The sequence below is a fragment of the Pipistrellus kuhlii genome, unplaced genomic scaffold (genome assembly GCF_014108245.1).
Source record: "Pipistrellus kuhlii isolate mPipKuh1 unplaced genomic scaffold, mPipKuh1.p scaffold_m20_p_10, whole genome shotgun sequence".
NCBI lineage: Eukaryota > Metazoa > Chordata > Mammalia > Chiroptera > Vespertilionidae > Pipistrellus > Pipistrellus kuhlii.
This window is the reverse complement of record NW_023425405.1, coordinates 53449867-53475397: the sequence shown is the minus strand read 5'-3', so window position 1 is coordinate 53475397 and position 25531 is coordinate 53449867. Positions and strand designations below refer to the sequence as shown.

General features: G+C 39.3%; 2 protein-coding genes across 3 annotated transcripts in view; one reads left to right on the top strand and one right to left on the bottom strand.

The window, feature by feature from the left end:
• SUGCT (succinyl-CoA:glutarate-CoA transferase) overlaps positions 1 to 6567 on the bottom strand; it is a 432199-nt gene extending 425632 nt beyond the window's left edge. For both annotated transcript variants that reach the window (XM_036424491.2, XM_045578608.1), the window contains exons 1-5: positions 6253 to 6567; positions 2787 to 2838; positions 1852 to 1925; positions 620 to 705; positions 54 to 104 (exon numbers count right to left, since the gene is read on the bottom strand). In XM_036424491.2, the coding sequence (XP_036280384.1) occupies positions 54 to 104; positions 620 to 705; positions 1852 to 1925; positions 2787 to 2838; positions 6253 to 6367 (378 nt within the window). In that variant the 5' untranslated portion in view covers positions 6368 to 6567. The remainder of the gene's footprint in view (positions 1 to 53; positions 105 to 619; positions 706 to 1851; positions 1926 to 2786; positions 2839 to 6252) is intronic.
• Positions 6568 to 7258: 691 nt separating this feature from the next.
• LOC118714451 (M-phase specific PLK1 interacting protein) lies at positions 7259 to 9799 on the top strand. The gene is made up of 2 exons (XM_036429802.2): positions 7259 to 7669; positions 9275 to 9799. Exons 1-2 carry the CDS (start codon positions 7325 to 7327, stop codon positions 9473 to 9475), a joined length of 546 nt encoding a protein of 181 aa, XP_036285695.1. The 5' UTR covers positions 7259 to 7324; the 3' UTR covers positions 9476 to 9799.
• Positions 9800 to 25531: the final 15732 nt, after the last annotated feature.

Sequence of the window (25531 nt, the reverse complement as noted above, 5' to 3'; positions counted from 1 at the left end):
TTTACTCTGTTACAACCCCGGTGGTAAGATGCCTTTCACCGAGCATACTGTACCTCTTTGATGATTTTCACTCCTTTTGGATCCTTGATATTAACAGCTATACTCTAAAAATTAAAATATATATATATATTAAAATGGTATCATAAAATCTTTTAACACTAAAGTTCAACAAGGGAGCAGATCATACCTTAGATTCTCCTCTTAAAGCAAATGTATTTTCCTCTTGAAGAAATATTTAAATCATCTTTACTTATATTATTTGCAATTTAGATATGTTAGAATGTAGCAAGGATTACAGTAAAAATGCTTCAGATAATAATACCCACTTTTAGGCAGTTATCAGTCTCCAAAATAATAACAAATGTAAAAAACCATTTAATAAGTTTAATAAAATTCTTTCCATTGTAAACCAGTATAAATTCTCATTTTAAGTTAGTAGGGAGGATTAGTAAAAATATCTATTGTCTCTATTTGTAACTGTCGAATGAATAAAATTTCACCTTATTTAAAATATTAATTACATCTACAGAAAAGGGTAAAAACAAACAAACTGGGATATCATAAGTTTTGTTTTTATAAGAGAATTACACAAAGAAAGCAGAAAAAATTATATTCTTACTTTTTTATTTCGATTTACACTGAGAAAATAAGTACTTTCTGTCCCCACAAAAGGCGGCCCCCAAGTTCGTGTATCATCACCAGCTCCTGAAAATAACAGTATGAGTTATTCATCTATAACTGTGGAACATCATGAGACATTTCAGACCAAAGTCTCACTCATCAGCATTCACAGATGGCTGGCTGAACAAAGCAGTTCTGTTAAGTGGGATTAGAACTGTCCAAACTCTTTACCTGTCGATGTTAATCACTAAATTTTTCCTTTATTTTTTCACTAAAATCCATCCCTGAAAATCAAAACCCAGAAGGAAATATCCTACCAGCAGTCTTTACATTTAATAAATGGCAAATTTGAGTGGGAGGGGGAAATTACACTCAGTTTTTGGCAAACAATTCAGTCTTTGTTTCTTGGCGTTAAATATGCAAAGAAAATGATGAGTCTGCAAAAGATGACTTAGAGTATTGGGGTTTCTTTTTTCCAGGACTTTGTTTTCATCCCACAGAAGGGAGGGTGGCCAGGCTCAGTCCAATCTCAGTCTCAACAGGAAGGCTTATGCGGGCCTAAGCAAAGCCAGAAGCAGACCTGAGTGCCTGGATATTCCTGCGTGGCTGTGTGACCTTGGACCAATTGCTTTATCTCTCTGTGACTCTGTCTTCTCATTCATAATCTAGGAATAATAACATCAGCCCATAAGGGTAATGGAAAGATTAAATAAGTTAATACAGGCAAAGTGCTTATAAATGTGCTTGGCACTCTGATAAGTGTTGTTGGCATCATTACATGTTGCATCTCAGTTTCTACCAGAGGCTTTCACATGTGTGTGAAAGACCTGGCTTAATCCTTAATCTGTGGAACCTGGCCAGCGTGGTTCCGTGGTTGAGTGCTGACCTATGAGCTAGGAGGTCACAGTCCAATTCCCAAGACATATGCCCGGGGTTGCGGGCTTAGTCCCCAGTGTGGGGTGTGCCACAGGCAGCCAACCAATGATTCTCTCTCATCACTGATGTTTCTGTCTCTCTCTCCCTCTCCCCTCCTCTCTGAAATCAATAAAAATATCTTTCAAAATAATAAAAAGAGATTATTATTCTAGGTCCAGAAGGAAATAAGGAATGGAAAAAAGAAAAATTATTTCATTCTTTCTTCATCCCATAGGCAGGTACATGGGCATTTTTTAAACTATTAAAAATACTTAGTCATTTGCTTTTATGTTTTAAAGGAAGCAATAATTTTACCTGGTCTTTCCACTTTTATAACTTCTGCTCCAAGATCTGCTAAATTCATCGTAGCAAAAGGTCCTGCCAATACTCTACAATGTTAAACAATGATAAATAAATTACCATCTTGAAGATTTTTATATTAATTTCCTTAATAGTCCATCAACACAGACAAGCTTATATAATGATAGTAAGAATTAAAATTGACCAAACTATTCAAAATTTAATTTGGCCATATGTATCAAGAGTTTTAAAAGTATATTCCCTAAGATGCAGTAATTCGACTTCCAGAATTCTATCCTAAGGAAGAAATTAAAAGATTACTGAGACAAAGACTTATATAATAGGAAACCAAACTTATAATAGTGAAATATTGGGGGATGATTAAATTTATGACAGCTATAAAATATTGTATATTTTTATTGAATTTTGAATGACATAGGAAAACATTAAAAATATGACACATTGCCCTCACCGGTTTGGCTCAGTGCACAGAGTGTCAGCCTGCAGACTGAAGAGTCCCAGGTTCAATTCTGGCCAAGGGCACATGCCCAGCTGTAGGCTTGATCCCCAGTAGGGGGCGTGCAGGAGGCAGCTGATTAGTGATTCTCTCTCATCATTAATGTTTCTATCTCTCTATCCCTTTCCCTTCCTCTCTGAAATCAATAGAGAAAAATATTTTTTAAATGGCATATTTAAAATATGGGTAAAACTATCATTTCAATATGATTCAAATTTTTGTTTTTAAAAAATATATTTAAGTATGCAGATTGGAAAGAAATGCATAAGTATTACACTAATTGTCATTTAGAATGATAAAATTACAGGAACTTTTTTCTTTTCAAAATTTTGATACTAAGCATATAAGCACCCTCTTTTAATATAAAAAATGAATGAATGGTTTTTGAGAGGTTAAAACTTAATCACCAAAAAACAGGCAGGCCAATACCAACCTTGTTAGATCCAGAACTTTTATACCCTCCAATGGCTTCACATTGTCAGTAGCTGCCAAAACACAGAAAACACTTTAAGAGTATTGATTATTAATTTTCAGGAGAAAGAATCAAGAATTCTTTATACTGTGGATTAAGCAATCTCTACCAAAATAAAAGTTAAAAAAAAATGTGTTTCTTTTACACTATTCCTGCTTTATATGTAACACAGAAATCTTGACCTGATCAATTAAGTCAATTTGTTAAAATTAAAACCTCCAATCCCAGATAATTCCCAATTAATTAAGTCACCAGCTACACTTGCAATAGTTTGACTACTGAAAAATAAAAAGTAAGAAGGGGAGAGATGTATAAGCTGAGCCCAGAGGAATTTTAGGGCACTGACTATACTCTGATATGATGCTATAATGTTAGATATGTCACTGTACATTTTTCCAAACCTGAAGAATGTACATCACCAAGAGTGAACCCTAACATAAAGTATGGACTTTGGGTGATTATGATGGGTCAATGCCAGCTCATCAATCATAACAAAAGCATCCCCTGGGGGAGGCTGTGGGTGTGGGGGGAGGGGGGGGGGAGGAAATATATGGGAAATCTCTGTAACTTCCTCTCAGTTTTACTGTGAACCTGAAACTGCTCTAAAAATATACAGCCTTTAAAAAACAAATAAAAAGTAAACTAGCTGAAACTGGTTTGGCTCAGTGGATAGAGTGTCGGTCTGCGGATTGAAAGGTCCCAGGTTCGATTCCAGTCAAGGGCATGTGCCTTGGTTGGGAACACATCCCCAGTGGGAGGTATGCCGGAAGCAGCTGATGATGTTTCTCTCTCATCGATGTTGCTAGCTTTCTATCCCTCTCCCTTTTTCTCTGTAAAAAATCAATTATATATTTTTTTTTTTTTTTTTTTTTTTAAGTAAACTAAACAGGTTTGGCTCAGTGGACAGAGCATCAGCCTGCAGACTGACAGGTCCTGGGTTGGATTCCGATCAAGGGCACATGCCCAGGTTGCAGGCTCAGTCCCGTGGGGGAAGCAGCTGATCAACGATTCTCTCTCATCATTGGTGTTTCTATCTCTCTCTCCCTCTCGTTTCCTCTCTGAAGTCAATAAAAATATATTTTTAAATAAAATAAAAAGTAAACTAAACAAGAAAAAGTAAGTACTAAAAAAAATAACAATAAAGACTTCTGCTTATTTGTTCTATATTTAAGACAAACATTTGCTAAAATCCTACCCATGCGTCGTCAAGTCTCCATTAAATTGCCAGTTCTCAATGAATTTCTTTCTTACTTCCTAACTGGGTATTATTTCTGTGACCTGAACCCACAGATATTGCTGTTGTTCTTACGACATTCGCTTTATTCAGCTTTGGGTTGTTATTTATCAACAGTACTCATCTCCTATCCATTTCGTACTTTCGCAGTGAGAATCACTAAGCTTTATACATACTAAGTACTCTATAAATAGTTCCTTAATTGAATGCAATTAACCCAAGGCAAAACAATTTCTTTATTTTATTTTTTCTACCATTTATCCCCCTATGCCTCTACCCCTCCACAATCACCACATTGTTGCCCGTGTCCATTAGTACTTTCTCTCTTTTCTTTTTTGTTCAATCCCCCTTCTCTTCCCACCACCATCCCCCACCACCACCACCCTCCCTTTTCTCCCACCCCTGCTCCAGCGCTGTCTGCCTGCTCTCTATATCTATGAAATTTCTCCACTAGTATTTTGCTTGTTAGTTCACATCAGTGAATTCATATGGTACTTGTCTTTCTCTCACTGGCTTATTTCACTTAGCATAATGTTCTCCAGGTCCATCCACACTGTCCCAAAAGGAGAAATTTTCTTCCTTTTTACAGCAGAGTAGTATACCATTGCGTAAATGTACCTTCCTTACTTCTTTTTTTTTTTTTTTAATATATTCTATCGACTTTTTACAGAGGAAGAGAGACGGATAAAGAGCCAGAAACATCAATGAGAGAGAAACACCGATCAGCCGCCTCTTGCACACCCCCTACTGGGGATATGCCTGCAACCAAGGTACATGCCCTTGACCGGAATCGAGCCTGGGACCCTTCAGTACGCAGGCTGATGCTCTATCCACTGAGCCAAACCGGTTTCGGCACCTTCCTTACTTCTAAGCTCCAAGGGCTCTTTCTTTGCCTCTATAACTGAAGCATATTTCTTCTAGGAATTCTTCCATCTCTGAGATTTTGTAAATTAATGTTCTCTTATAGTTTGCATCTTGAGTCTCGTCTCTGAATTCTTTCTTAGCCAGAGCTCAAGGGCCCAGGTTGCTGAACCCAGGTCCAGTCCACCCCAGGAGTCCAACACCTGGTGACAGTCCCATCGCCAACACTTAAGACTGTTTCCTACAAGCTGATTCCAAGGTTCTGTGCCTAGAAACCCCTCGTTCTGAAGGCGTCAAGAAAGCTCTACAAAACTGCAGTAAATTTAAATGTAGAATTCTAAGCAAATTCAGGGACAGCTGTCTGATACACAAAGGCGGATTTTATTATACATTAGGTGTCGTTCTTGAATGTATCACATTTTTCTTTGTAACTAAAAGTCTGTGAAACAAAACTAAGATTTTGAAGAGCGTTTGGCCAAATTTTGTTCTTTGAAAAATCAGCCTTTCCCGCTCGCTTCCTAGCCACCTGCCCAGCCTGCTCGGCCCAAAGAGAGAGTAAAGTCCAGCATTTGTTTGCAGAGACTCTCCGAGCCAAAGATGCACTTTGCACCCCCTTCTGAAATAGGGGTGCACATTTTTTAAGTTATTTTTAAATTATTTTCCCCCTCATTGTTTTATTAAGGTATTATATGTGTACATACCTTACCAATCCCCACCCCCTCACCCCCCACTCCCATACTTTTAAGTTATTTAAAGGAAGAAGCGGGTAGAGTAAGGTGACCAGATCGTCCCGCTTTTGGCGGGACAGTCCTGATGTGTAACCATGTTCCCCCGAGTCCCACGACGTTTAAAAAAAAAAAAAAAGTCCCGATTTTTGGAAAGAATAGTCCTGATGTGGTTCAAAAAATTTGAACCAAAAACTGGGACTTTTTTAAAACGCCGTGGGACGCGGCGGGGGGGAATATGGTTCCACATCAGGACTGTCCCGCCCAAAGCGGGACGATCTGGTCCCGCCCGCAGTGTTTCCCAGACTTCTGACATATGTGTACCCCTTCTATCATTTCCCTAACGCTGAAACGAGGACGCAGCATTAGGCGCGGCTAAGCACGGCGCAGCGCCAATCCCCACCAAGCTCCGGTGCCACCGTACCCCCTCCAAACCCTCCCGCACCCCTGGGGGTCCGCGGACCCCACTTCGGGAAACACCGGCCTCGGGGTCACCGGAGGGAGACTCCCGCCCTCGGACGCGCGGGGCGGACCGCAGCGGGAGCTCCCGGTGGCGGCCGGGGCTCGCGAGGCTCGCCGCGCCGCCCGGACCGAGCCCCGGAGGTACCTGCGGGCGGGGGCCCGGTCCCCAGCCGCCTGCCGCCGCCCGGGCCGCGCGCACGGCCGGGCCTCCTGCCCCGCAGGGCGGCCGCCCGCGCCCGCGCCGCCAGCGCCGCCAGCATCCCGGCCTCCGGCGCCGTCCGGCGGGAGGGAGCCCGGCGCCGCGCCGCCGCGGGGGCCGCCGCCCGGGGCCGCCTCCGGGGCTGGGCTGGGCGGAGCTCTCCGGCCCGCCGCTGGCTGGGCAGGTGTCTAACCCGGCTCCGCCAGGCCGTCAAGGCGGCCCCCGAGCCTTCCTTTTCTTTCTTTCTCTCTCTCTCTCTCTCTCTCTCTCTCTCTCTCTCTCTCTCTCTCTCTCTCTCTCTCTCTCTCTCTCTCTCTCTCTCTCTCCCTCCCTCCCTCCCTCCCTCCCTCCCTCCCTCCCTCCCTCTCTCTCTTTCTTTCTTTCCAAAGATATTTTTTAACTGATTTTTCACAGAGAGGGAGAGAGGGAGAGAGAGCTAGAAACGTCGATGAGAGTCATCGATCAGCCGCCTCCTGCACACCCCTCCCAATCGGGGATGTGCCCGCAACCAAGGTACATGGCCTTGATGGGAATCGAACCTGGTACCCTCCAGTCCGCAGGCGCTTATGCTCTATCCACTGAGCCAAACCGGTTTTGGCCCGAGCCTTTCTTTTATCCTCCTCTCCCTCCTTCCTTCATTAATCCGCTCATTCTTTATCCGATTCAATAACCCGCCCAGCGTGGCTCGGTGGTTGAGCGTCGACCTCTGAACCAGGAGGGTTGCGGGCTCGGTCCCCAGTGGGGGGCGTGCAGGAGGCAACCGATCGATGATGCTCTCATCATTAATGTTTCTCTCTCTCCCTCTCCCTTTCTCTCTGAAATCAATAAAAATAAAAAAAATAATAATAATAATGATCCGCTTGTTTCCCCCGCCCCTGGCGGAACCTTCGGGAAGCGGAACCAATGTGACGTGGCGCTCCGGCGCCGGGGGAAGGCTTTGATAAAGGACCGCCCGCTCCCCGGCGCTCAGTCCGGAGTTCCGGGGCCGCGGCAGTGAGGTCTTCCTCCCCCAGCAGACATGCATCGCCAGAACTTCCGACCGCCGACGCCTCCGTACCCCGGCGCGGGGGCGGGAGGCTGGAGCAGCGGGAGCGGCTACCGGGGCCCCCCGGGCGGCGGCGGCGGCGGCGGGCCGCGGCCGCCCTCCCCTCGGGACGGGTACGGGAGCCCGCACCGCGCGCCGTCCTACGGGCCCCGGGGCAGGCCCTACGGGAGCAGCCCCTCCCCGCGGCGCGGCGGCGGCTTCCCCGGGGGCCGGTTCGGGTCTCCGTCCCCCGGCCGCTACCCCGGCGCCTACGCCAGGTCCCCCGCGGGGTCCCAGCAGCAATTCGGCTACTCCCCGGGGCAGCAGGCCCACCCCCAGGTAACAACCAGCAGCCAGCGTGTGCGGAGCTCTGCCTGTCCGGCAGGCCTGGTGTACCAGGAGCCCATCCCTTGACGCGGGTTATTTTGTTTGATCCTCTGTGGGGTGAGACTATTCTTTGCAGACGAAGAAACTGAGGCTCAGAGAAGTTAAGTAACTGTGTTCAGGTTGCCCGAGAGAGTGGCAAAGCCTTCCTTTCCGGAGCCCTCCTGCCTGGCAGTTTCCCGGTTCGCCCTCCCTGGTCGGAGGTCTGGTCGGATCGTTTCGGTGGATTTAGCCTGAGCCCCGGTCTCCAGACACAGAGCTGTAATTCCCAGCCCGGAGACCGCGTAGGTTGGAGGGTAACAGGCCGATGCACTTTCTCCCCCTTTCCTTCCCCGGCTTTGTGTTCCAGCCACCCTGGCCCCTGCTCCAGGCTTTCTCCGGGGAGAGTGGGTGATGGTGGAAGTTCCCTGATCCTCTCGGCGAGAGGGAGCTCAGGAGACAGTACTTCGGGATGTGTGGCTTACGACTTGCATGTATCCGATGCATTTCCATCTTTCCTTATGCCAAGTCAATCCCATCCTTTTAAATCTAGAGCTAATGAGATGGGAAGATTCTAGAAATGTTTAAGCTGTAGGGTTTTAAAGTTTTCATTCCCCACCCCCACCCCCACCCCCCAGAAAATGGAATTTTGACGGGGGGGGGGGGGGTGAGAGAAATTGAAATAGTTATTTATTTCATCACCAATTGGTAAAATCTGCAAATTTAGAAAACCCAAAGTTTTCTAGATGAGGCGACAGTGAGCATGGAATGCTATATAATAAAGAGGTAATATGCAACTTGACGCTCACGCCCTCACAAGATGGCTGCCTAGGACCAGGCCTGTAGGGGCTTAGTGAGGGACGGCTAAAAGGCTGGACAGCAGGCTGTGTGGGGCCAGAGTGGGCAGAAGTTAGGGGTGACCAGGCCAGCAGGGGGGACAGTAAGAGGAGAGGGGGGCACAGTTAGGGGTGACCAGGCCAGTCGGGGGAGTACAAGTGGGGGTTACCAGGTGGAGGTGGGGGTGGGGGAATGATTAGTCTGGGGGGGGGGGGCAGTAAGGGATGACCAGGCTGGCAGGGGAGGGGCAATTGGGGCAATCAGGCTGGCATGCAGAGGCAATGAGGGGTTAGGCCAGCAGGGGAGATGGGGGAGGGGGCAGTTAGGGCAACCAGGCAGGCAGGTGAGAAATTAGGAGACAGTGTTCCAGGATTGTGAGAGGGATGTTCGACTGCCGGTTTAGGCCGGTCCAGTATCCAGGGTATTGGGCCTAAACCGGCAATTGGACATCCCCCAAGAGGTCCCAGATTGGAGAGGGTGCAGGCTGGGCTGAGGGGACCCCCCCCACCCATTCATGAATTTTGTGCACTGTACCTCTAGTTAATAAAAGAGCATACCAAATTGGTTTAAATACATTTAAAAAACAAAAACACTAGATGAAATAAAGATGGAGTTTGCAAATGAATGTACAGTATTTGGCTTCAAGGCACTACTTGTAAGTAGCAGTGTGACCCTTAAGACCTTGTAAAAAGTACCAATTATCTCTAGGAAATGTTTTTTTAACCGATGGTTTTTTTTCTAAAGGGTTCTCCAAGGACATCTACACCTTTTGGATCAGGGCGTGGTAGAGAAAAAAGAATGTCTAATGAGTTGGAAAGTTATTTCAAACCTTCAATGCTTGAAGACCCTTGGGCTGGCCTAGAACCAGTATCTGTAGTGGATATAAGCCAACAGTACAGCAATACTCAAACATTCACAGGCAAAAAAGGAAGATACTTTTGTTAACATTTCTGAAATTCAACTGGAAGCTTCATGTGTCAGGAACATCTTGGACAAAACTCACTTGTGTACTTAAATTGAACCCTGACATGGTGACTTTGACTGAATAATTAGTTAGTTGAGTCTTCTTGGAATTTTTCATCATGTCAAATATTGCGGGCATTAGAAAAGAAATATGGTAGGATAATTTGCAATATTTAGCTCTCTGAAAGTGCCTACCACATTTTAGAAGATTTGCAGTTTCCAACTACTTAACATTCTTGGTTATATAATGGACATTTGTCTTTTAATGTTTTTCCAGTGTTTAAAATAAAACATTTTGTCTTTCTAGCTATATTGTGGTTTTGTCATATGCTAAAAGAATAGAAGTATTAAAATAATGCTTTGTGCCGGGACCGGTTTGGCTCAATGGATAGAGCGACGGCCTGCAGACTGAAAGGTCCCGGGTTCGATTCTAGGCAAGGGCATGTACCTTGGTTGCGGGCACATCCCCAGTAGGGGGTGTGCAAGAGGCAGCTGATCGATGATTCTCTCTCATCGATGTTTCTAACTCTCTCTTCCTCTCTGTGAAAAAGCAATAAAATATATATTTAAAAAATAATAAAATAAAATAATGCTTTGTAATCAGAATTTGTAAGCAAATATTTTGCCTACTATTGAAAATAAAATAAACCATCCTTTGAGCTATAGACAGTTCTGTATTTGTTCACATAGGGAAAGAGGGGCCAAGGAATAGAATAAAGGAGAGTTCTGTTCCTGCCATAACGATTGTGTTATGTGCATGTTTTTTGTAATGCTTTTGTTAAAATGCATTGGAACTTGACTGGAAGTCACAGAAACTCGAGCATAAGTAAAAAAGAGTTTTATACCCTTATTTAATTGGAAAAAGGCAAGAACATTCTTATTTCTCGCATAGATAGGTCAAAGTATTTTGTGTCTGAATGTCTCCCATTGCTCAGTATTGTGGAGATATTTTCTCTTGAGGCTAAGAAAGATGGCTACCTGCAGTCTCAGTTCACTTCCATTGTGAAGAGAGCATTTCCCACTTTTGTGAATCCCAGGGAAGGCAGATTGGCCATGCTTACTTAGATTATGTTTGTGTAGTCCTTACCAATAACTCTCCAAGGTATGCAGCCTAATTAGTTTGAACAATGAACCCTCCCTTACTTACAATGAGATTGAGCTGTGATTTTTAGCCCCACCATGCCTACCTGAAGTGGAGAAGTGGTTTTCCACAGAGAAATGTTATGAATATTTACCTACAGTAACGAAGAGGAAAATAGGAAGGTATAATTTTTTCTAACTATTTTTTAAAAAATCAAGTCTTATAATATTCAGGCTTTTTTAATATTTTGAGGCCACAATGCATGAAAATAGAGCTAGTTAAAATCTTGTTTACCCATTTGCATAAATAAATGTCCAAAAAAGAAATGATCACACCACCTATTTGAGCCATACTCAATTTTGTTAGGTCTTCACATCGGCAAAGAAGAAAATGAGAAGGGAAGGATTTTAGGTTAATAAAATATCCATGATAACCAGTACTACTACTGCCAGTTACTAGTTGGATGAGTTATTTAACTTCTCTATGCCTCAGTTTTCTCATGTAAAGTGAAGAAATTAATAATGCCCATGTCATAGAGGTTTCATATTTGAGGATTAAATGGGTTTACATGCGTGAAACTCTTAGGCCAGAGCCTGGCACATGGTAAGCACTCAAACAATTTGTAGCTATTTCTCATTCACCCCTATATCCTTAGCTCTTAGGATGATGCCTGGAAAAAAGTAGGTGCTTAATAAATATTTGCTGAATAAATCAAACATTCTGACTATATCTACTATATTGTTCTGCCCTTATATCCTGTATATTGAAAAATAGTAAATACTTTTTCCCCAGTACATTAAAGGAAATAGCTTTATTCCCTGACATCTTCTCTTTCAAAATGATTCGAGGTCATGATGTGTAATGAAAATCAGAACAAGTGTATTACCTTTTAAATCTTTTATTGAACTTCATAGGAAAGAAATATCTTTAGGAAATAGTTTTTGGAGATAACTATTAAAGCAATTCTTAGAGATCACTGGGTTATTGGCAAAAATAAAAAAGCAAGTCAGGGAGCATTTTGTGCTAAAGTATATATTTGGAAGACTTGAATTTTAACTTCTAACAGTTTATGTGCATTTGATTTTACTCTTAAGTATAATGTTAAACAACTAAATGTAAAACTTTTTCCTGTCAGGTTACCAACATCTACTTCCAGAGGTCTGACTTTTTCTAATTTTTTAAAGAGAAACATTTTTTGTTATCAAAAAAGATGCATTGCTATATTACTGTAGTTGGTCATGTCAGTTATCATTGATATTTTGGTTTGTGTTTTTGGGGTTTTGTTTTTTTTTATTGATTTTTTTCAGAGAGGAGGAGAGAGGGATAGAGAGCTAGAAACATCGATGAGAGAGAAACATCGACCAGCTGCCTCTTGCACACCCCCTACCAGGGATGTGTCCACAACCAAGGTACATGCCCTTGACCAGAATTGAACCCGGGACCTTTCAGTCTGCAGACCGATGCTCTACCATTGAGCCAAACCGGTTTCGGCTGGTTTGTTTCAATTATTAGCCTACTTTCGTTTAGCTGAATGAAAAAAAAAATAGATTACTGTTTTAAATGAAAAATTGGTTTTTTTGAGTTTCAGAATACACATTTTTACCTGCTAAATAATTTGATTAGAAAAATTTATAGTTAAGTATGTAACTTAAATATATAATTAAAGAACGTAAAAGTAATCTATAGTTGTATCTTCAGAAAACAATATTCAATTTTTATAAGGGATATGCAGGCATAGAAAGCTTTAAGGGACCCAGAGCCAGATCCTCAATTCCCATATGTACTCCTTGTTAAAATTGATCTGTCTTTAAAGACCATCTCCATGATCAGTGGATTATGCCAGTTCTCAATTTTTCTTCTGCCATCATGTAATCACCCTATCCCACTTAAAAAACAAAAATACATCTATGGCAGTATATTTTTCAAAAATTGCCCCAATAATATTTAAGGTCTCACATACTCTTCCAGAACGCTGCCACTACCCCCATCAAGATGTGGACTTATGTTTCTTCCCTTTGAACTTGTACGGATCTTTCCTTCCTTTCCACCAAGGAAGTATGGTGGAAATTAATGTATTTTCATTGTGGGTGAGATGTGGTCTTAAAAATGGGTTATATTGGCCAATTGTGGAGATGTTCAGAATTTAGATGTATTGTAAGTAGGGAGGCAGACTGATGACAGGTTTAACAGGTTTGCTTTTTCTGTCACCTGACTATTCAAAAAACCATTTTTCCTAAGGTGAGGAGTGTGAAAGTAAAGCTCAGAGCCCATGAGGGAAAGACACCTTATTTTTAGGCAGCTAATTGGGAGGTTGCTGACCTCATCCTCCTTAGAATTAGAATATTCAAGCATTATGGGTTTTGGTGAATCTGATGTCAAGCAAACTGTCTTTACCATTATCAATAATGGTGAAGAGCCTGATGAATATGTCTAAAACCTGTCTGAGTAGCATAATTTGCATGATTTCCAAGAGGAAGTTAAAAGTTTCATGTTAATTTCTGACATGTTAAGGTATCTTCAAGTTGAAAGATCATATTTCAGAGGTAAGTTCATGGTTTTATATTTTCTAGAACATTTTTTCAGATTCTTGGGTGACATATTTTTATTAACCTTTGCCAGGTTCATCATTAGATTCTACAAATTCATATTAAAATTTTACCTGGCCCAAGGCTCCTTCTTATTATCTCTGAACTATTTATCTGCTTTTTTCATTCTTATTGTATATTTACATTTAAAAATTAAGAAGTAGAGTGTGGATTTCACTATAAGTAAAACAGTAGTCATCAGTAGTAGTCATAAAACATAATAGCCATCAGGATACCTTGCATAATCTCTGAACTTACTAATGACTATCTCTTTGCTCTTAATTTCCACAGGCAAATATAATTTTTTCTAATGTAAGACATTATTATTATATGATTCACCATTATATGCCACCTAGTTAAAAAAAAAAAAAAAAAAAAGGTTGAAGGAAAAGGAGACATTAAAACTAGACAATAAAAAATAAAATAAAATTTTAAAAAAGAAAAACATTGCCAACTAAACTGTGATATGCCAAAAAAGAATAAACTGATATGCCATCCTATCTAATAAAGAGAGAATATGCTAATTGACCTTCATACTGTAACAAAGATGATGATGCCCATAGCCAATGAGGAGGGAATATGCTAATTGACTGGCCTATCAAAGATGGTGGCGCACACAGCCACAAGATGGTAGCATCCAGTCCCCCCAGCCCCTCTGCGGTGGTCCCCCAGCCACCCAGGGTCACCCCGAGGCACAGGCAAGCCTCGGATGGTGGCTACCCAGCTGCCCAGGGCCATCTGAGGCTCAGGTAACCAGGGCTGGCCGAGGCTTGCATTGCCTTCCCCTGATCGCCGGGTCACCTCCCACCCCTGAGGGATCCCAGACTGTTTGAGGGGCGGGCCGGGCTAAAGACCCGCCCCCTCCAGTGCATGAATTTTCATGCACTGGGCCTCTAGTTAATTATAAGATGCACCCCAATTTCAGAGATGTTGAAATGTGAATCTTAGCCTGATAAATAGCTTAAACAATACTTTCAAAAGCAGAATATAGGTATAGGTGTAAATGTCCATAAAATATAATCTAAGAAATTGTACATTTAAATGTAGAAAACTAGCTTTATTTAAGATTATTCCTTGTCATATTTTTATATTCTCTTTTAATTTTGTAACAAATACTTTTCAAATATAATATTTCTAAATCTCTAATCATCTTCAAGATATCTATGCAATTTCCAATTTTATGGGGGTATTTTTACTCAGTTTTATCTTTTCCGTAAGCAAGATGATTCTAAGTGTAAGAGTTATAGGTAAGTCTTAGTAAAGCCTTTTGGTAAACATTCCAAGGAGTTAAAAAGGAAAATGGCCTGAACAACAAGGTCTCCAGTGAGGGTGGTTTGTAATCCTTTGCTTTCAGCAGAATTGAAGAAAGTGTAGTCAAATTGTCAACTGATGGGGACCTGTTTGGCTCAATGGATAGAGCATCGGCTTGGGAGCTGAAGGGCCCTGGGTTCGATTCCGGTCAAGGGCATGTACCTTGGTTGCGGGCATATTCCCAGTAGGGGGCATGCAAGAGGCAGTTGATCGATGACTCTCTCTCATTGATGTTTCTAACTATCTCTCTTCCTCTCTGTACAAAAAAAAAAAAAAAATCAATTAAAAAAATTGTCAACTGATGATCATTCAAAATAATGATAGATGAGTTTGTGGTTTTTTGGCATATAACATAAAGGCATCTAAGAATTAAATGGCATCACTATAACAAAATTCCTTTTTATTTACTAGTATATGCATGAATGATTCTAAGCATTTACTTTTAAAATAGTAATAAGGTTGATATCTCATTCTAGCAATTAGTAATATTTACCCTTGAATATATAAAAATACAGCACCACCCGCCTCCTTACGAGATACATTTTCAATAAAAATTAGTTTTTAATAACATTAAAATTGATATATTTTTTCTTGTTTTTACCATTTAGAGATTTATAGTCATAAAAAATTAATTTTTTTAATTCCCCAATTTTTTTATTTTAATAAATACACTTTTCATACATTCTGAGAAACAGCTGTATGACGAGGTATCAGTAAAATACTTTCAAGCATCACTGTACTATAATGAGATAAAAAGTAAGTGGGGAAATAAAAGAGTAAAATTTCCTGCTATTTTAAGGAGGGATAGTAAATATCAGATTTCTATGATATTTAGATTCAGTTAATGTAATTGATTTAACTCAAAATATCACTATACTATACTATAGAAATAACTTCCTTTGCAGTGTTTTAAACTTATGATAAAAATGGTTTTATATTTATTGACTTAAATATTTGTAAAAGGGATGCATCACTTTTCAGAATTATGTTAAAGGATATACGGTTCTTATATATTCTTAGCAAAAGTTCTAAAGACCTCAAACCAGCAGAGGGGGGAGGGAAATATATAGTACACTATAATATAAGGGAAGGAGGAAAAAGGTAAAAAATGACAAAAGTCAGTCTAAGTATTTCAGTAGTAATAGCTTAAAAAAAATTCTTTTTAAAAGACTACCAGATTAAATTAGACAAATGGAATCATTCCATTTGCTGGTTTTGAAAAGATGCATCTAAAATTAAGACTTATGTAGAATTTGTAATGATATAGAAAGCTAGTATACACAATATAGAATAATTTTTCCAATTATTGTATTGATTACAGAGAGACGAAGGGGAAGAGAGAAACTGCCATGTGAGAGAGAAACCAATCAGTTGTCTCTTGAGCTTGTGCCCTGACCTGAAATGGAACCCACTAATCTCTTAATGTCCTGGTGCTCTAAGCGACAGAGCCACCCAGCCAGGACAACACATTTTTTTATAAATGTTCTAGATCACAAAGTCTCTGCACATTTCACTCTGGACATTGTGGCTCAGGTGGCTGTGCATGTCCCATGCTCCAAGAGGTCACTGGTTGGATTCCTGCCCATGACACATGGCCAGGTTGCAGGCTCGATCCCAGTGGGGGATGTGCAGAAGACAGCCAGTCAATGGTTTTCTCTCACCGATGTTTCTCTCTCCATCTGCCTTCTCCTCTCTCTAAAAGATCAATAAAATAAAAAATGAATTTTTAAAAATCTCTGCAAATTTCAAATATTTGATGGTTGTACAGATTGTGTTTTCTAACCAAAATGTTCAATATATTTAAAAAACCAAAAGTACCCTCTTTTGGAAAATGCCAGTGAATAGAAGACAAATTATAGAGAATATCAAAAAAGTAAAAACCTATTCTTTGCATTAAATAAAATAGACCAAGTTTAATAGAGGGGGAAGGACAAAAAGAAAAATATAAACATTAACCTTTGGTATAACATCAGGAACTAAAATAAAAAAAAAAAAAAAAAGACTACAGTGAGAAAACAACAGTGATGGCATCACTTAGCAACAGTTAAATAACTTGCATTATCCTCCAGCTTTCTTATTGCATTGCCTCAAATATTGCATCTTCTATCAAGAATGTATTGTATAAAAGAAATCTGGAGACATAACATGTAAATGTTTTTAATAAAGTTTTCATCCTCAATCCAGGATATATTTTTTTTGATTTTTTGGAAGAGAGAGAAACATTGATGTGGGAGAAACATCAATTGGTTGCTTCCTGCCCATGTCCCAACCAAGGATCCAGCCCACAACCTTTTGATGTAGGGGATATTTCTCCAGTGAGCTGAGCTGCCCGGCCAGGTTGTAAATGTCTTTTAAGCTTTTATTTGGGCACAACTAGGAAGTTAGTGGTGTGTTTTTTTTTCACCCATAATGCCAAAACATTTTAACAGATGCTCCATGGTTATTGAACAAATCAACACTCAGGACTCATAAGTAAAATCTCAGACAGAAAATTTCTCAAATTCAAAATTCAGCGAGCAGACAATATATTTTTAAGGACAAATGGAATCCATACTCTCATCCAGTCAGTCATCCAAAAGAAAGGGCTTAATCATACAATACTTTATGATAACACCTTTTATGTTTGTTATCATAATTTACATGATAGTGTTTGTAAGTAGGCAAATACAATACTAAAGGAAGGTATATATTCAAAGGTAATTCAAATAGATAGATGAATATTAAAAAAAAATCATACATCATGATCAAGTGAGATGTATTTCTGGGATGCAAGCCTGCTACAATACTCATAAATCAATGTGATACACATAAACAAACTGAAAGATGAAAACCACATGATCACATCATATCAGAAAAAGCATTTGAAAAAATCCAGCAACCTTTTTTGATAAAAGCTCAGTAAAGTGGAAATAGAGGGATCACACCTCAACATAATAAAGGGCATATATGACAAACCTATAGCCAACATTAAACTCAGTGAGCAAAAACTGAAAGCATTTCCCTTAAAAACAGGAACAAGGCAAGGATATCTGCTTTCACCACTCTTTTATTCAGCATAGTATTGAAAGTCCTTGCCACAGCAATGAGACAAGAAGAACAGATAAAAGGCACTTAAATTGGAAAGGAAGAAGCAAATGATATTGTACGTAGAAAACTCTATGACTCTACCAGAAACTACTAGACTTAATAAATGAATTTGACAGCATAACAGGATACAAAATCAACATCCAGAAATTAATGGCATTTTTATGCACCAATAATGAACTCTTAGAGAAATGAAAAAAGCAAGCCCATTTACCATTGTAACAACAACAAAAAATAAGATGCTAGGAATAAGCTTAAAGGAGGTAAAAGAACTATACTTGGAAAACAGGACATTGAAAAAAGAAATAGAGAAAAATATAAACAAATGGAAGAGTATACCATGTTCATGGATTGGAAGCATTAACATCATTAAAATATCTATACTGCCCAAAGCAATCTATAGATTTAATGCAATCCCTTTTAAAATACCAATGGCGCCAAAACTGGTTTGGCTCAGTGGATAGAGCGTCAGCCTGCAGACTGAAGGGTCCCAGGTTCGATTCCAGTCAAGGGCATGTACCTTGGTTGCGGGCACATCCCCAGTAAGGGTTGTGCAAGAGGCAACTGATTGATGATTCTCTCTCATCAATGTTTCTGACTCTATCCCTCTCTCTTCCTCTCTGTGAAAAATCAATAAAATATATATTTAAAAGTATTTAGATCATTTTAAAAAAATAAATAAAAAATAAATAAAATACCAATGGCATATTTCACAGAACTAGAACAAATACTCCAAAAATTTATATGGAACCATAAAAAACTCTGAACAGCTGCAGCAATCTTGGGAAAGAAGAACAAAGTAGGAGGGATTACAATACCAGATATCAAAGTTTTCTTCAAAGCCATTATTAACAAAACAGCCTGCAACTGGTATAAGAACAAGCTTATGAAACAATGGATCAGAACAGAGACCCCAGAAGTTGACCCACATTATTATGGTCAATTAATATTTGACAAAGAGGCAAGAACATAACAGAGTAAAAACAGTCTCATCAACAAATGGTGCTGGGAAAACTGGACAAACACAAGCAAAAAGATGAAACTAGACCACCAACTTAACTCCATACCCCAAAATAAACTCTAGATGGATAAAAGACTTATGTGTAAGGCGTGAAACCATAAAAAAGGCAAATATAGGCGATATCAGACATCTTGTGTAGTAATATGTTTATGGATACATCTCCGAGCAAAGAAACTAAGGAGAAAGTAAACAAATGGGACTACATCAAAGTTGAAAACTGCACAGCAAAAGAAACCATCATCAAATTGAATAGGGGATCCACTGTTTGGGAGAACATATTTGCCAGTGTTATATATCTGATAAGGGGTTAATATTCTATTGATAAATATACAGTCTTATACAACTCAACAAAAGGGAAACAATCCAATTTTAAAATGGGCAGAAAACCTGAATAGACATTTCTCCAAAGAGGACATACAAATGATCAAAAGACATGAAAAAATGCTCACCATCACTAATCATCAGAGAAATGCAAATTAAAATCACAATGATATATCACCTCACACCTATCAGAATGGCTATTATCAAAAAAAATCAAGTGTTGGCAAGGATGTGGAGAAAAGGGAGCACTAGTTCACTGCTGGTGGGAATGCAGATTAGTGCAGCCACTGTGGAAAACAGTATGGAGTTTCCTCAAAAAAATTAAAAATGGAAGTTCCATTTGACCCAGCAATCCCACTTCTGGGAATATGTCCAAAAAAATACCAAAACACCAATCAGAAAGTTTATATGCACCCCTATGTTTGTAGCAGCATTATTTACAATAGTTAAGATTTGGAAAAAGCCCAAGTGCCTATCGGTAGATGAATGGATTAAAAAAAAAAAAAAAAAAAAAAAAAAAAAAAAAAAAAGCTGTTTGACATTTACAGCATGGAATATTAAGCAGCTATAAAAAATGGATCTCTTACCCTTTTGGACAGCATGAATGGATCTGGAAAATATATGCTAAGTGAAATAAAGCAATCTGAGAAAGATAAATATCACATGATCTCATTGTGGAATCTAATGAACAAAATGAATTGACCACCAAAATAAGATCTGAAGCATGGAGGCAGGGAATAGACTGGCATACCTCCATGTGGTGTTGGGGGGACAAGAGCTAAATCAATGAACTTATATACTTATATTCATTGCCCATGGATGCAGGCAATAGGATAGTGAAGACCTAGAGGGGGTTGGGAGGGGTGGGAAGGGGAATGGGGGGGGGGCGGGGGGGCAAATGGGAGATATCTGTATACTATCAGCAATAAAAAATACAATTTTTAAAAAAGATGAAGTCAGTTACAACTTGAGCTGAATAAGTCTGATGATCAAATCAGTTTTTTTGAGAATTTATTGTATCTCCAAGTTTCATTACGTATTCTAGTCAAACATAACTAAAATAAAGATATTCAACCATAGTGGTGGTGGTGGTGGGGGGGGTAAATAGATTATATAAGAGTGAAAAATCAATTGGGTTTACCGTTTTGATAGGTATTTAGAAATCAAAGTGAAAATGTTTTTTAATTATGAAGCAAAACAGATGGCCAGCCTCTCTTCAATAAAAATGCGACATCAGACCTAGCCTGTTTGGCTCCGTAGGTAGAGCGCCAACCTGAGTGAAGGTCCCAGATTAGATTCGGGTCCAGGGCATGTACCTCAGTTGCAGGCTCAATTGGCGCGTGTATGGGAGGCAACCAATCGATTTGTCTCTGTCTCTCCCTCTCCCTTCCATTCTAAAAATCAATGGGGAAATATTCTCAGATGAGGATTAAAAAAAAAGTTACATCCGAGTTCTTCAACATATTACATTTTAAAAACTGATAATAAACAAGAGCCCATTAAAGATACATTTGAAATTGAGACACGATTCATAAGGTGAATATATTCTAGGTTCGTGATAGTTAAACACCCAATTGTGTTTAAGGGATGATAACCATCTTGTGTATTAAATATCTTCAAAACTAGAAAAAAATATTTTTAAAAGTTGTGTTTTCTATGTTTACATTCTTATTAGAATTTCTAATAAAGTTATTTCTGTTTCTTTATTCTCTACATTTTCACTAAAGACTTTTTTTAAAAAAATTAAAAAGGTTCATTGGATACAGATAATAAAAGATGACTGGTTTTTCTGGTATACTGAGGTTTAAGAAGAAGAAATTATATTACTACCAATAAAGGCTTTGAAAGTCACACAAACAGGATGATGAACTCTATGACCAAGTATTTGAAAACGTATGTATCCTAGAGAAATATATGCATTCGAATTTGTGCGGAGACATATTCAAAAATGTTCTTTGTAATAATCAAAAGCTGGCAACAATCTGACCACCAATAGGAGAAAGAATAAGTTGCATATTTGCACAATTCAGCCATTGAATTAGAACTACATGATACAATATACTGAAGCCCTAGTCTTCAATGTAGCCATACATGGAGTAAGGAATTAAAGTGAGGACACGCGAGTGGGGGCCTGATCTGATAGGTTAGTGTCCTTATAAGGAGAGACACCAGAGAGCTCGCTCTCGGTCTTAACGGACTCAGAGGACAGGCCATGTGATGGCGCAGAGAGAAGGCAGCCACCTACCAGCCAAGAGAGCGCTCTCCTCAGAAACTGGACTCTGCTGATCCTTAATCTGGGACTTCCAGCCTCCAAAACTGCAAAATAAATTTCTGATGAAGCCTCCCAGCCTCTGGTATTTTGTTATGGCCATGTTCAAATCCCTGTGACTGTGGGCTATTTGTTTAATGTCTCTTTGCCAGTATAATAGTCCCTCCTTATCCATAGGAGATATGTTCCAAGACACACACCTGAACTGCAGATAGTACCAAACCCTCTATGACAGTGGTTCTCAACCTCTCTAATGCCGCAACCCTTTAATACAGTTCCTCATGTTGTGGTGACTGCCAACCATAACATTATTTTTGTTGCTACTTCATAACTGTAATTTTACTACTGTTAATGAATCATAATGTAAATATCTGTGTTTTCCGATGGTCTTAGGCGACCCTGATAGCAGTTCACAACCCACAGGTTGAGAACCGCTGCTGTAGAGCCTAAGACCATGGGAAAACACAGATATTTACATTACGATTCATTAATGTAAATAATGAAGGGGCGGGGTGGAGGGGAAACCTCCGATGCAGCTTGGTGTAATCTGTATCATACCTCTCAAAGACCTCCTACAACAATTTGTTTTCTCTCTGGTTGGCCTACGTCAGAGATTTTCAACCTTTTTCATCTCATAGCACACATAAAGCAATTACTAAAATTCTGTAGCACAACAAAAAATATATTTTTGCCAATCTTGCAAAAAAAATAAGTATAATTTTGATTCATTCATACTGGGCAGCTAGTGTATTGGCTGTTGTCATTTTTTAATTTTGACAATCTAAAGGAAATGAGAACAGTGCCCCTGACTAGTTAGATATTGCATGTTTTAAAAATTCTCATGCAACAATAAAGATTTAAGAAAAAAAATCTTTGTGGCACGCTGGTTGAAAATCACTGGTCTATGTCTATCTTTGTGCCAATACCACATGATCTTAATAACTGTTACTTTATATTAAGCATTGAAATCTGGTAGAAAAGTTTTTCAGCTTTGTTCTTCAAGGTTGCCTTGACTAGTTTCTTTACATTTGTACATAAGTTTTAATATCAACATGTCGATTCACACACACACACACACACACACACACACACAAATGCTGGGTTTATAATTGGGATTGCATTGAATCTATAGATAGCCCAACATGAGAATTGACCTACTAGATTAACTACCAGTTAATAATGCGGATTTTTTTTCCCAACAGATGGAGTTACACATATGTTAATATATATGCGATTTGATATGCATGCTATTTTGTTGTATTAAGCTTCAAAACTTCATATCAGACTTTCTGAAGGTGTTAACATCATAAATATTTTTACACTTAAAAATATCGAGTTTCGTACCAAAAAAAGAGTACTTGCAGGAAGTTTTAATTCATGACTGTATTTTGAAGAAAAGTGCTGCTGAGCCTTATCGTATACTTTGGGAAGCTTATAGTGAACATGCTCCATCGCAAGATACTTGAGAATGCTGGATTAAATGCTTTAAAACCTGATTTCAATGTGAAAGACAAAGAACATCCAGGTCAAACAAAAAAGTTTGAAGACCAATAATTACAAGCATTATTGGATGAAGATGCGTGTCAAACACAAAAACAACTTGCAGAAAGATTCACCCTTGCTCAGCAAACAATTTAGGATAATTTATAAACAATGGGAAAGATTTTAAAGGAAGGAAAAGGGGTGCCACATCAACTGAACAAAAGACAAATGGAAAACCGAAAAGTCACCAGTGAAATTTTGCTTCAATAGTGTGAAAGTCTTTTTTGCATCCAATTGTGACTGGTGAAAAGTGGATTTATTTTGAGGATCCCAAATGCACAAAATCATGGATTGATCCAGATCAACCATCTACATCGACTGCAAGGCCAAATCGCTTTGGAAAGGGATCAGGAAGATATAGTGTATTATGGGCTTCTAAAACCAGGTAAAACTGTTAATACTGATTGCTACTGAAAACAAATAATCAATCTGAACCACGCTTTGATCATGAAACAACCAGAATGGGCCAGAAGTCACGGCAAAGTAATTTTGCTTTATGATGATGCAACATCACACACTTCAGAACCAGTTAAAGACACAAAAGATCTTGCCTGGGAAGTATTAACCCACCCGCCCTATTCACTGACCTTGTCTTTCAGATGACCACTTGTTCCCATCAATGGCACACGCACTTTCTGAGCAGCACTTCAAAACACACGAACAAGTGGAAAATTGGGTCTCTGAATAGTTTGCCTCAAAACAAGAAAAGTTCTATTGGGACAGTATCCACAAATTACCTGAAAAATGGGGGAAATGTGTAGCTAGTGATGGACATTATTTTGAATAAAGCACTTTTGATGTTTCTCTTGAAATTATCTGGTTTTCTTTGATTACAAAATCCACATAATTGACCAGTACACCTAGCAATACTATCAAGGCTTCCAATTGGTGAGCTAGAGTATTCTTGCATGCTCCCTCTCTTCTTCCCTCATAGCTTTAGATCTTTACTCTCAGCAGTATTTTATAATTTTTAGTATAGAAGTACATCTTTCTTAGGATTTATTCCTAAGCAGTTGACTTCTTATGCTGTGATTAATAAATTTTATTTTCTCATTTTGCTAGCATATGTATGTGTGTGTGTGTGTGTGTATACAATTGACTTTTGTATCTTGACCTTTTATTCCATTTTCTTTTCTTTAATTGTTTTTTTTTTTACAGAGAGGAAGGCCAAAGTTATTAATAAGAGTATATACTGTCTGATTCTCTTAATATGAAGCTTAAGAACAGGCAAAAGCCCGAAACCGGTTTGGCTCAGTGGTAGAGCGTTGGTCTGCGGTCTGAAAGAACAGGCAAAAGTAATCAAAGATGATAGAAATTAGAATAGCTCTGTTTAGGGGTAAAGATGGGGAAGGAGTAAGACGGCCTGGAATGATAGATACGTTCTGTCTTGATCTGGGTGGTGATTACATGGGTATCCTATATAAGAAAAAGCCTAATATGCTAAGTGTTCAGTCATCCATTCAACTTGCATAATATGCTAATGATATGCTAAGGCCACTCAACCTCGTTATGACATGCACTGACCACCAGGGGGCAGACACTCCAACCAGTAGGTTAGCTTGCTGCTGGGGTTGGGCCAATCGAGACTGAGTGATAAGGGCCAGACAAGCCCTGGAGCCCTCCCACAGTCCCTCCCCAGTTTGCCAACCTCCCGCATCCTCCCCAGCCCCAATCATGCATCAGTGGGGTACCTCAGCCTGGGCTGCACCTTCTTGCAATCCAGGATCCCTCAGGGGATGTCAGAGAGCTGGTTCTGGCCCGATCCCACAGGCCTGGCCAAGGGACCCCACAGGTGCACAGATTTGTGCACTAGGCGTCTAGTAAAGATATAAACTCATTAAATGCACTTATTACCTTAATTTATACATGTTATAAAATGAAAACGTGTTTCTGATGCCCACTCAAGACTGAAATTTTTATGTTCAGGCATTGCCTGAAAGAGCCAATCTGACATGGGATAAAGACCAAAATATTCAAATTGAATGGTTTAGATGCTAGAAGACTTATACCACTTCCTTCTAGCAAATAAAGAATTACCTTATCATCTCTTCCAATGGACACAGAGAAATCATTTCTTTGAATTTGAAAATAAACCATAGTATTCTAAAGAAAATACTTTAGAGAGTTCTACACTAATGACTCCTTCAGATGTTTAAGATGGAACTATACACAAGATAGTTCAAATATTTTATATTATGTGGAAAGCATCAATGGTGAATACTGTTATTGGTTGATTGGAATTGGTACCTTACAACTCAAAATTTCTTTTATTACAAAGACATTTTTCTAAATTAATATAAGAAATAATCATCTATGATGAATTAAAATTTCCCCTTTACTATACCCACACAATATCTCCAACAGCAAACATTCATAAAGCAATTACTATACAATATACCAAGCACTTTTAAGTTAATCAATCCTGAAAAGTTTAGGTATTGTTTAATTGTTCCATTTCACAAATGTAAAAACTGAGAATCAATGTTTCTATAACCTGCCTAAGGTCATACAGATTAATAAATAGTAAAGCCAGGATTTGGACTGGCTTGTAAGCCTGCTTTTTAAACCACAAAGGTCAATAATAATCCACAGTCAGTTTGAGTCTCCAAAGTCTTTGAAATATTTAAAGCTAAATAGAAAGCCTGTACACACTAAAAATCAACAGAAAACCCCAAAATACAAATTTTAAAATGAGAGAAAATGAAAAAAAAAATTTTAGCAAAAGATTAGAAACAAAGCCAGCAAGGTAGCATTTAAAAAATAAAATTTAAAGGCAGAGTACAGAATAAATTGACAGAGCCCAAGTAATTCAAAATATATTTTT

Bases quoted from the DNA above. Each gene is read 5' to 3' on its own strand.
- LOC118714451 (XM_036429802.2), top strand. From the start codon at position 7,325: ATGCATCGCCAGAACTTCCGACCGCCGACGCCTCCGTACCCCGGCGCG. The intron at 7,670-9,274 runs GTAACAACCAGC...TTTTTTCTAAAG, and splicing joins GGCAGCAGGCCCACCCCCAG to GGTTCTCCAAGGACATCTAC.